Raw genomic sequence first — 13,403 nt, forward strand, 5'->3', positions numbered from 1 at the left:
TTACTTTTCAAAAGAACCCAGAATAATGTACTATATTTATAGCTTTAGAATTGGTCACAGTTAATAAATATTCAAAGGGGTGGGGGAACATGCATCATACTTGTTCATCTAATGGGTTATTATAAGAAACATTATATTTCCTACCCTCCAGCTGGTACTCAATTATTTCTGACATGACAAATTGCCGTTTTAAATTGGACATGACCATTATTAATGATGGCAAATGAATATATAGGTGTAGGAAAAACTACTTTCTGAAATTGCTGTCCAATTCTGATTTAGGGCTCATGGGCACTATTAGACCCAGGCTATAACTGCTTACCTACACAGCTTGGTATTGTGTCATTCCACTGAGCTAACGCATTAGGCACTGACTGGCACCGGATTGCTTTGGAGCCTTGAAGTAGATATCCAGGGTTGCATTCAAATCGAACAATTGAACCAGCCGAAAATTCAGAGCCAATTCTCCTTCCATATCTAGGCTCTGGGACAGAACTGCATTGTGTATCACTTGTACGTGGAACAGCTAAGGAGTGGTGTTGTTGTTTTTCCCAAAGAAGGAAAAATAATATTATTTCCATGTCATAAAGGACAATGTATTTTAAATGAATTTAAAGTGAACATAGAAAAACATTAAACATATTAATACTTTATACGCATATCATACATCAGTTTAAAAAATATTTTCCCACTCATTACCTCATTTTAACCTTATAACAATCTTATAAGGTAAGCACTGTGATCCCTAGTTTATAAAATTTGTTAAATATAATACAGAGAATTTAAAGTCCTTGCCCAACACCACTCAGCTAGTAGCAGATCTAGGTGAAAACTGTCTCTGTGATTCCAGTGCATTAACTTTCCAGCAGATATGTTTGTGTGTGTGTGTGTGTGTGTGTGTGTGTGTGTGTGTGTGTATGTGTGTGCATGTATGCCTTTTAGTGCTACAGACACATCCACAAAAGGCACCTTGCAACAGTGAATTGAAAGCTTGTTTCAGAGTCAGAAAAGACCCAAGTTCAAGTTTCACTCTGTGTATTCCCTGCTTGATCTTAACCAAATCACTGAAACTGGCACTAGCCCCAGGCAGTTCTCACCCTGTAAGTTGTAGAGAAGCTTTACTAACCTGTATTGGTAAAGGAAGTTCTTCCTGAGAAGATTTCTAAACCAGTGAAATCATAGTCCAGTTCAAATATTAATACATATAGACATACTCACATATATATGTGTATATGGATGCACATGCATGTGCATATACATATATGTATACATTAATTCACTGAAAGTTTTTTGCTCTAGAATTCAAATAAATTGGTACAATTCCTTGTATTTCTGTTTTTTGTTATTAATGTCAATGTTTATTTAGTTTTATAACAGAGGCAAGGTAGTACAGTGGAAAGATTTGGGGTCAAAATCTGGGTTCAAATTATTTGGTCTGCTGCTAACTGTGTGGCCTTAGCCACACCACTTTCCTTCTCTGAGTCTCAGTTTCAGTAAAATGAGGGGATTATAATGATCTCTGAGTTCCATTCCAGCTCTAACATAGTATGATGTCCCAATCCTAAAACATCCAGAACTGTACATTCATTTATCTACCTGTTCACAATATATACAACTCTATGAGAAAAACTGCACAGTACTCCCTTTTTTTCAGAATTCATTCTTTTTCTAAGTTATCGAACCACTATCTGGTCTTGAAAATGAATAGTGATGAACTATGCCATAGCTAACATTATAAAAAACTGTTTTAGAAAAGCAATTCATGTAGAACAGTGGTAAGGAGATTATTTTGACAGACTTAAGTTCTATTCAGGATTTAAAATTATGTCCAAGAAGATGCTAAAATGAGTAAAATTGGGTAACAGACTTCAAGTTCTGATATTCCATGGTCTCAACAATGTAAAAACCAAAAACACTATTTAAGGCCTGGATCTCCTTTTTAAAATAATTAAAACAAGAAGCAAGACCCTAGATACCTACAATTTTGCACTAGGAGATACTATAATGTGTATTATTAAAATATCACTGATCCTTTTCATATTTCTCGGACATATTTTATGACTGCAACATAGCCATGGAGGAAGAGAATGATTTGCCAAATTTGTTTACAATAAACAATGCTTGAGAACCTTTTAAATGATGGAGAGATATCTCCCTGATTATTTTTCTATTTAGATTTAAATATTCAAAGAAAGAAGGAAGTCTTTGAAAGTATTTCTATGTACAAGATATAGTAAAATCTTCACTAAATGTTTTGGTGCATGAATATTGTATAGGGTTGCAGGGGAAAAGGCAACAAGGTGAGGCAACAAAGTTGTTTTTTTGTCATTGATATTTTTGTTTTTATGATACCAACTGGTATATTTAAAGCCAATTTAACTGAACCCATGCCTGAATAAAATTGGAGAGATTTGTCCTTCTGATAAGGAAGATTAGAAAGTACAGAAAAGAAATTAATTTGACATTTCTTAGAAAGTGGGACAGGAGTTGGGCATGGTTGTGTATACTAATCTCTACTACTATGGATACTGAAGTTGTTTCATCACTTCAGCTGGGATGTCTGAGTGGCAATAAGCTAATCTTATTGAGAATCAATAATTCAGCACAAAGTCCAGCACCAATATGAGCTCTAGGCCACCAGGAAGGGTGAAACAGCTCAAGTGAGAACTGAAGCAGCTCAAAGCCCTTAAGTCTGCCAAGAGTGGGATGGAGCCATGAGTTGCATTTTCAGTCTAGTTGATAAAGGAGAACGTAGCATAAAATTAAATTAAGATATAAGATAAAATAAAAGTGGGACAAGAGAGAGCCATGAAATCTAGACATGAAGTTATCGATGTGATCCGTGCAATATCTTTAGGGGAGGGGATAAAACAATGTCCTTTTTTTCAACATCAGCCATTCCCCATACTTCTTGATGTTAAGCTAGACATTTCTGGCATGAGATAAATTCTATTTACTGGAGTAATTATTCTCCATCTTTTAGTAAATGTTACACTGCTGTGAAACAAAATTGAAATCAGCCCAGTGGAAAAGTGAAAAGAAATAAGGTCAACCTGGAATAGAGGGTGATAAATGAAATGATTGACTTTGCAGGTCAGATGAGTGTGCTCAGATAGAGAGAGGATGCTGACCTCTGGGGGGGTGGGGGGGAGTTATGATGCTGGGGAGTCCTGCAACTACATGCATATTTTTTTAATAAGAAGAAAATAGGGAGGAAAATGTAGTAGGTTTATTGATAGTCATCAAATACTGAAAGTAGACTGAACTGCAGAAATGAATATACAGTGGCTTGTCCAATGTATCCCTCTTAAAACTGAATGTAGTAAAAAAATATATAAGTATAAGCATCAACATGCAAGTGAAATAAGCTGACTTGATTCATTTTATGATCCAAGGGTGGCATTTCCTATTTTCTAAAATCAATCTTTTCCAGTTACTAAAACTTTTTTTTTCAATTTTCCTGACTATGACTAGCAGCAACTGAATTCAAATCAAACTCACTGGGATACAAACTAAACTTTTATACTCCATCTTCATTAGGAAAAAAAGAAATATGTATTTCATATTTTCTTGATATAAATTTAAGTTTAGCATAAACAGAAAATAAACTACTAAACTTTCAGGTGTTTTTTCTAATACTGAAAAAAGAAATGAATACTAGGGAAAATCAACAGTAATATCAATTTGGAAGTCGATATACTACAAGAAAGAAAAACAGTAAGTAGACCCATCTACACAATTGTACATAAAAGCTTCCACTTTATATTTTATACTCCTACCTATGAATTGTTGAGGACTCTTCTAAGACTTGTTGAGTTCAGTTCTCAGTTTTAGGGACTACAAATCATAAGTTTGTGGACTTAGAGATCATCTTGTCCAACTCAGAGGAACATAGACCCAGAGACGTTAAGTGACTTTCCCAAGGTTAAATTGCTAGAAAGTATTTGAGATGTGAACCCAAATTTTCCTGATTCTGATTTAACTGTTCCACTATAACCATGTTGACTTGCAGATGTCTGAATATGCATTTCTGCACATGAAATCTGTTTTTGTGTTTTGCCCATTTGTAAGAAATTTTTATTTCTCTCAACTGAGTCAAGGAAGCATGTTCACAGATCACAATCACTGCAAGACAGTAGGGGTTAATTTATTTACTTGCCTTATTACACCTATGAGGAAAAAGAGCCCCATATAAATCAAATAATATATGAAAAATTATTATTTAGTTGAAGGTAGAACGGGAATTACAGCTCAATATTTTATCAGGATAGGAATATTTCTTGCCTACATGGCTTCTAAAATTCAGATCTCTTATTTGGGGGACTGGAATTGAAAAATAAAATAGTAAAGCCCCCTGCAGTTTTTAAGCCACCTGGTTAGAAGTAGTCATATAATACATCAAACATATATTCAGTGCCCACTATGTTCAGTGAGATATGACACAGACTATATTTCCAAGAAGTTTATAATCTAATGGAGGGTAAGAGAAGAATTAAGACTTTACTCACTCAAAAAGTGTCATCTCCCATCCTGAACCTTGAAGCTCCATGAAGGAGAACATGCTATGCTTAGTAATTATGGTATATAAACAATAAATATACTAGTCACTTATTGTACAATATTTTAAGTTGACAATAGATTTAAATGAATGGGATAGCACTACTTAGTAGTATATCATCTAAAAAAAAGAAAAAAATGAAATGAAAACAAATCTGTTTAATAAATGTAAAAGTAATGGTATTGAGTTGAAAGATACAGATACATTAGGTATATCAGGAATTAATGAAGTGACAAATGACAAAAGTTTCATTGATGAGAATACTTAAGCTGGAGTTATTTAATGTAATGATAAAGACCAATTAGAAAAAGTGAATGTGAATGAATACGCAGATTTACACTAGAAATGAAATCAGTCAATACCGCTGTTGCCTCTTGTAGGACAACCAACCTAATTAGTGAGTTTCCAAATGTCCTCAGAAACAAAACCAAAAACAAACAAAACTGATTCTAATGATGCCAAGACACCTGGCACATTGTAGAGCCCACTAGATAATCATTTATTGACAAAATGCTTGATAGATATATTAACACTGTTATTAAGGTCATTATTAAATGATCCTTGTGGCCTGATAAAGAAATACTTCTATGCAATATTTATAGAAAATTAAGACATTATAGACCCAAAGTCACCTGGATCTTTTTTGCCCTGCTATTATACCTGTTTTCCTTGAAATAAGTGTAATACATACATACATATATATATACATACACACATATGTACATACACATAAATACATATACAAACATATGTATTTATATGTATATCTGTGTATATATACTTACATATATACATATGTGTGTGTGTATATATACATATATGTGTGTGTGTGTGTATATATATATGTGAACTGTCAGTCTGTTAACAAAGTTTAGTCATCCTATAACTGGGATTTTTAAAAAGTCCTTGTATAGGTTCAAGCTTTAATAATTTATGAAAGGAACAAACTCTAAGTGGTATATGAAAACACTATTCATAAGAATTTTACATAATGTAGTTCAAATAATTTTTAGGCCTCAACATAACTGCTGTCTTTCATGAAAAAATGTTTAATTTAACTTTTCATATATATTGAAAACTTTCTCCAGTTGCTCTTGATTGATTTCTTCGATTGCATTTGGGATCAGAGACATGTTCCTCCATAGAATATGACTTTGATGAAAAGACATCAGTTTTAAGATGGCCCCAAGGGCAACAGATCAGAGAAAGGAAGAACACAGGACTTTTATAAAGTACTAAGTCGTATATGTGTATATGTATATGTATATATCATGCATATATACACATATACATATGTGTGTATGTATATACATATTTACACTCAAACACATAGATATATTCATCTGTGTTTATTATATATACACATATATACGTAGACACACATATAGATAGATATTTATTTAAATTGCTGGTATAACATCCAAGCTTAAAACAGATATGCAGAATTCTATTTTTTCCCATTACTCTAGCCATTTTTGGTTCACTAGTTCCTAAGCTTTCCTATTGCTTTCAAACACAATACTGAGAGGTAGGTGCAAAGCCTAGACTTGTACCCTACTTATGGAAGTTCAAGTTGCTTTGTTGATTTGCCACTCTATTCTTTGCATTTTTGGGAGAAGGGGATTGACATTGCCTCTCCTGCTACTTTTCTACTTTTTTTTAAACATAATTTGCCACAATGAGGTAGCCTCGACTGATTATATAACTAATTTTAACTCAGTGAGACATTACCATGCCTCAAACAGTTGCTACTTTCTTCAGCCCACTTCAGAGGCTCCTTAACTTTTTCTTGAGTCAATCAATCATTCGCTGTCAGTTTCTTTATTACAGTCAAGAATACCCCATGACTGAAGAGTGCAGAATTTTTAGAAGGAAATCATTTCTGGGCATGTATTTTGCATTGGATCCAAGCTAAAAGTATTAGAACTAATCTATAAACAATGTGACAGACTTTAATTCTAGCTTTTTTTTTTTTTTAATGGCACTGTTTGTTTTCTAGGAAGAGGCTTGATCAAGGAGGGGAACATAGCAACCTATTCCTTCCTCCCTCTCCCCACATGGAGAGGGAAAGAAAGATGAAATTTTTTTTTTTTTAAAAACCCCAACATACATAACATCTTAAAACAAAGGAAAACAATTTTAACAATTTACCAGACTAGACACTAGCAACATTTAACCTTTTCTCCCATAACCTCCTTCCTTGGTCACTCCTGTTGGTGATGATCTGTTTGATATTTTCTTAGCATTCATTTTGTCCTTCATCTCCCTGAGGTCTTTGACAGATCTCAGTTTAACTGGGACAACGACCATTCAGTGATGAAGGTTTAATAAGAAATGAGGTAAAGAATGGCCTCTTTACAAAAGAAAGCTAGCTAGCTAGACAGAAACAGAAAGAGAGGAAGGAAGGAAGGAAGGAAGGAAGGAAGGAAGGAAGGAAGGAAGGAAGGAAGGAAGGAAGGAAGGAAGGAAGGAAGGAAGGAAGGAAGGAAGGAAATCTCTAGTAATTCTGATCTTATATCTGACCACTGGGTCCAGATGACTCTGGAGGAGAAAGTGAGACTAGTGACTTTGCACAGCCCTCCCTCGCTTAAATATAATTCACTTGCATATCATGGTATCATCTATCTGATACAGTGATCCTCTTCAAGAACTGAGGACAAGCAGCACCTCCCTAAGGCATTTTTCATGTATTATTGTAATTCTCAGTGCTCAAGTCAAGTCACATCACCCACTTAAGCTACAAACTTCATGAGGGCAGGGAGAAAGTGTTATTCAAATCATTCTCTGCCACCTATAATGTCTCCTCTACTGACTCCATTTCCTTGCTTATTGTGAGGATAATGTGGAAGCTATTCCATTCCATTTTAGCTATGATACCCTAACAAGGTGAGAAAATCTATAAATTAATCAATCAAAAGACCTTATTAGGTGTGATACAATTCCTTTGGATAAAGTTAAATGTTACAAGACAGGAACTCTGTTCTAATAGACAGGGAAAGCTGATTATGCCCTGGTAGAGGAGGGGAGGAGGGGATGTGGAGGTCATCTAGAAATTATTAAGGAATTATGAACCTATTTATTTGACAGAATGGAGTTCTAGCTGAATTTTCTGAGAAGTAACCACCTTTAACTAGAGGAGGACCTGTTAGCTTCTAAGAATTATGAAAATGTTTAATTTGTTATATTCCCACCAATGCGTGAATCAGTTAGTGGCAGTGTGTGCATCATCTGGAGCCAAGGAGACTAGACTCATGACTCTACAAGGATCCAAACAAAAAGTCAACACTATGCTAAAATGGGAACTTCTTATGTACCCTATAAATGGGAACAAAATGGCTTCTGGCAATTAGGAAATGTGTTACACTTTTGCCACCTCTGCTCTCTAAACTTGAGTCCGTTTTCCACTGAACTCTGCAGGTAGTTGGGGGAAAGAATGATGCAGACTTTTGGGGATGTTTTATGCCAACTTTTCTTATTGTACCACTTTAGAAAACATCTCTTTCTAAAGGTTGCTGAAAGCTGTATTAAATGATCCTCAATTGCTAATCCTCCTGGAGGTGGGAGAATGGTAGGAATAAGATGATGGCTTCAGAGAATCACCCTTGTATCTTCTAGGAGGTATCCTCTAATATGCAGAGGGGGAGATTTAACTAAGCTCCAGGGAGCCCAGCTGTGAGGGTTGCTGAAGATTAGGATTCTCAGAGCTAACAAGACCACATTATAAATATACTAAGATCTTCCTTATCCTAAAACAAACTAGTGAAATTTCCCTTGAACCTTCTTCGCATACAAATTACTGTCTTAATCTTCTACCTTTCACAACTAATTTTCTAAAATGCAACCTAAAGTTGTTTTTTAACTTCCTCAACATCATGTCCTCCCTTGGCCTCCTGTCATATGGTTTCTGTTACATTAGAATGCAGACTCCTTGAGGGTAAAGGCTATTTAAAGAAATCTTTTTGTCTCTAATATTTAGAGCAATGTCTGGCACATGGTAGGCATTTAATAAATGCCTTTTGAATGGTTATTGAATCCCAAAACTCACCCGATTCTTATCTCCATAGTTACCTCATTATTACTAAACACAGTATCCCTCCATTTTAGTCCAAGTCATTTCCCCCCTTCTCTCTATTTGTATAGCCATCATCCTGCTTCAGACCCTCACCACCTCTCTCCTGGACTATTCCAATAACATTCTAAGTGTCTCCCAGTTGCACTCCATCTTCCACACAGCTGCCAAAGTTATTTCCTTAAAATATAGGCCATCTCCTCTAGGTAATAAACTGAAATAGCTCCCTATTACTTCCAAGATCAGATATCAAGATATTGATATTTAAAGCTTATCACAATCTAGTCTCTTTCTACCTTTCTAGGCTTGTCAAACTTTCCTCGCTTCCATCTACCTCTACCATTTATACTCTACTATAGGGGGATATTAGCCAGATTACTGGTCCTTGTTCATTCCATCTCCCATCTCTGGACCTTTATACTGGTTGTCCCTCCACTCTCATGATCTGAATGTTTTTTTTTTTTCCTCACCTCTGCCTCTTGAGATTTCTGGCTTCATTTAAAATTGAGCCACCTTTTTGGGGGGGACTTTTTAGTCCCCCTAGTGACTTGAGCTTTCCTGTCAAAGTCACCTTCTTTCTATTATATATCTTCATGTATACATCTACTTTGCTTTAGTAGGTAAGTTCCCTGAGGACAAGGATTATTTGTACTTTTAAAAATTTTTTCCTTTCTTTGTCTGTAGAGCATAATACATTGATTGGCACAGAGACAGTGCTTAACAGATATTTGCTTCCTGATTAATTAAACTTTGTATTCCAGTAGCACCTATTTGAAGGTTTTATACACAGCAAGTGATTAATAAATGTTTGAATTAGTAAGTGAAGAAGTAATGAATTTCATCTATAACAGCTTTGAACCTGAAAGTATGTGAAAAAGAAGTCTAAGTGTCCAAAATAGCTGTCACCAAGCCCAAAACAGGGTGGCAGGGGTAGGAGGAGGAAAATGTGAGAGAAACATTTTGCTCCTTATCCCCTAACTCAGAGATTCATTGGCTTGAACATAATATACAATTTTCTAAGTTATCTGGTTTCTCAAGCCACAAGAGAACAGAGGCAGCAAAGCAGAAGAAAGTGGGGGAGGCTTTTTGTGGCAAGTACATTGGCAGAAGAAATTGTGATTGTTGATATACAGAAAAATGATATAAATGAAACAAAAAAGTCATAGAAGTAAATTCTTCCAGAAAATAATAGTGCATGTTCATAGTAATGATCTTGGTTTAACAAGAAAAATAGACCCCAAAATGCAGAAGACACTTTAGAATGAATTACAAAAAATTAACTAGTTGGTAAAGGGAAGGAAATGATTGAAGCAAGCTTCAGTTATCTAGAAAATTTATTTTATCTCTACTGGTGGCAGATAAATGAAGCTTTATTATAGCCATGTTATTGAAATTAAAATCAATATTGATATTTATTTTAAAATTTAAATTTTAGAAAATTTTAAAATCAACATTCTGATTTCCTTAAGCATATTTGATTACATGAATGAAAATATTACCTGTACATATGCATATTAATTGCTAATTTTTCAATTGAAGCTTCTGTTGATATTTTGAATACCACAGACATTTAACAAAAACTTTCCTGACTACATTCACACAGATAATGCTATATATATATTAATAACATAATATTCATGGTATCATAACACTTAGAGCTGGAAGGGACCTAAGAGACCATTCAGTCCAATGTTCTATTTTACAATAACTAAAATAGAAGAGTTTGTAAAAATCTTTGCCTGAGCACATATAGCTAGTCAATGTGAGATTTGAGAAACCTTCCAAATTCCAGTCCAGTGCACTCTCTAGTAGTCTATACTTCCTCTCAGCACACAAGGAATAGACTAAAGTAAAATTTTATGCTAAATTTACCTTGGTAAACAAAATGAAATCCCCTGGCAGATGCACCACTTTTTGCACTGAACCGCAATAGAATTTGATTGGACGTAGCCAAAGGCAGTGTTTCCCCTGCAAATAAGAAGAGAAAAAATGAAAATAAAAAATATATATCAGGGAATCCAGAAAACACACTGATCTATGGGGTATAATAAAATTCCTGGGATGATGCCTAAAAAAATAATTAGCTATGCTTGCAATCTCACTTTTCTATATTGCCAGCTTTTTATAATTTTCCCCCTGGTTTTACCACTAAAATGCATTTTTTTGTAAGTCAGGTTTAAAACAGTTTATCCTTTTTAGAATTAAAAAATTTTATTCTTTCTGAAGTGATGACTTCTTATGAAATATAGCTGCTTGTAGCATTTTTTTTTCTATTAGCTGAAAATAATCTACAAATTGCTTTAAGAATCATTCAGGGCTTATTTCACCTAGAAAGAATCAACTCAAAAGTTTTGTTGAGAGTTGCTTGTGCTAAGAACCTTTCTTAGAATCTACAATACTCTAAAAGATTTAAAGGCATTACAAAAAGTCTTTCATAATTCCCTTACCCCACCTCAACCTTTAAAGTTACCTAAATTGATAGGCATCTATATTTTATTTGGAAATACTATTGGGGTGGTGTCTGGAAAGAGGAAGGAGAAAGAAAACCAAAGACTTGAAAGTAAAAGTAAATAATTTTCACTCCATTTCTTAGTTTCACAATTTAGTTTTGTCTGACAGGATCCATACTATCTTTCCACATACTCTTTGCACACACCTCAGTTAAATATACTCATCCCAAGTAAACATAAATTTCTGTAATTATTTTTAAGAGATTTGTACAGTTTTGTTTCATCAGCATCCAACATAATTCCTAACATACACTAAGTTCTTAATAAATAATCTGTACATATGTAAGTATAAATCCATAGAAAAATACACTTGTATTCCTACAAACTCTGTGTGTGTGTGTGTGTGTGTGTGTGTGTGTGTGTAAATACTTCCTAATTCCTTTCAAATTTCGGCCCAAATACCACCTTTGTTATGAATCTTTTCCATGTTCCCCAGCTACTTGCGGTATCCTTCCCCTCCAAAAAAATACCTTGTTTTTATTAAGTATATATTGTACTTTGTATATACTAATATATGTACACTCCTCTCCCCCATTAGAATATATGCCCTTTGAGTGAAGACGCTATTTCATTTTTGCTTTTGTGTTCCTACTCTTACCTAGCACAGTTACCGGTATATAGGAAATGTGTAATAAATGTGATTTGAATGAAAGATTACTATGAGGGGAAAATTTAAATAAATGAAATAAAATTTCCAATATGTTAAGTCAGCAGTTACTTTGTATCTCCCTCTGTCATTTCCTTGAAGCCATAATAACTCACCCTTATATTTGGAAATTTTCATTCCCTATTATGTTCCCCAAAGTGTCTTTGTGACTTCTTTACCTGAATGGAAACCAGAAAGTGAGCTGAGAAGTCTGGCCTGCGGATGTGCTCCATCAAATAGTTCTGCCAAATCATTCAGTGCTGTTTGAAAATAGGCAAACTGCCCAAATACAACTGCAAATAATAAGGGAAAAATGAGAACAGTTCCATTCAAAAGTAAACAATAAATAATATGTTACTGGGAAATTAGGTTTCTGCAAATTATAGATTTCCTGTTGGATTCTTAGCTCAACAAAACGCATATAAACAAGAGTTTGTTTTATGCCTTTAAAAATAAGTGAAATAAATTTTCCTCAGAAGTTTATAAATTAATCAGTTTGATTTTACTTTGTCATATTTGACACTTACTGAAAGTACATGTGCCATAATTATACCTGATTCATTCAACTATCCCCTTATAGATATAAAAGTCAGTAGATTATTTTTTATTTTGTTAACTTTGGGTTCATTTCTTCTCCAAAGTCTTTCTCTGTTATTTCTTTCTGAAAAACAATTCTAAAGAGCACGAAGTAAAACTACTTCTACCAAACTGAAAGAATTTGAGCGTAGAGAAGTTAATGAACTCTATGTCTGTCAACTAAAGGCCAGTTTAAGTTTAGACAGGCTTGTTGCCTTACAGGTTCCAGGGTAATGAGTATTCTAGCTACAAAAACTCAAGAAGATTGTCTTTGAAGGTACAGAGAACTCACACTGAACAAATCACAGATCCTTGAAGTACCAAAGTTAGTTGTAGCATTGAATCAAGTGAGAATATCCAGAGTTGTGGTAGTTGTTTTACCAATTTTAGAAATATTCCAAGAGTTTTTCAACCTTTAGATTATGGGGATAGGGAGAAATAGCATAAATCACAAATAAGTGGGCCTCAGGGGTCATCAGTCTAATCCCCTAATTTTACAAGTGAGAAAATGCAAACCCAGTAAATTAACTTTTCCATGATATTTGACTAGCTAAGTTTTCCAAGGTCACTTAATCAAGAGAGCTGCAAATCAAACTTAAGTCAACTGATTGTAGATCTAAAGTTAGGTTTAACTATACTATACTTATATCCAATCATACTATTATATAATAGTTATCTCAAAATCAAGCTTTTATTTATTTCAATAGCAATTATTTTTCCATTTAATATTTGAGCTACAACAACAAATTTCACAAGAAAAAATGTAACAATATTGGAAATTGTTTCACTAACACATAGTAATGATGTGGGTTTGTCCTGTGTTGCCGAAGATGACCATGCCATCAGAGAAATAATGACATGATTTGCACTTGACTTTGTTTTGAGTGAGGGCAGGCTGTGCAGGTCACCAGGCTCACTTCTCCTCCAAAACCATCTGAATCCAGTGATCAGATATTCATCAGGATGACTGGAGATGACCCAGGATGAGACAATTGGGGTTAAGTGACTTGTCCAAGGTCACACAACTAGTGAGTGTCAAGTGTC

At 34.4% G+C, this 13,403-nt stretch overlaps 1 protein-coding gene across 1 annotated transcript in view; it reads right to left on the reverse strand.

Moving 5' to 3' along the window:
* The window catches only part of CSMD1 (CUB and Sushi multiple domains 1), a 2,598,423-nt gene that overhangs the window by 378,962 nt on the left and 2,206,058 nt on the right, over positions 1-13,403 (reverse strand). The window contains exons 32-34 of the mRNA XM_072634370.1: positions 11,963-12,076; positions 10,500-10,595; positions 323-526 (exon numbers count right to left, since the gene is read on the reverse strand). Coding sequence (XP_072490471.1) covers positions 323-526; positions 10,500-10,595; positions 11,963-12,076 — 414 coding nt within the window. The remainder of the gene's footprint in view (positions 1-322; positions 527-10,499; positions 10,596-11,962; positions 12,077-13,403) is intronic.

This window comes from Notamacropus eugenii, chromosome 1 (genome assembly GCF_028372415.1).
Source record: "Notamacropus eugenii isolate mMacEug1 chromosome 1, mMacEug1.pri_v2, whole genome shotgun sequence".
Taxonomy (NCBI): Eukaryota; Metazoa; Chordata; class Mammalia; order Diprotodontia; family Macropodidae; genus Notamacropus; species Notamacropus eugenii.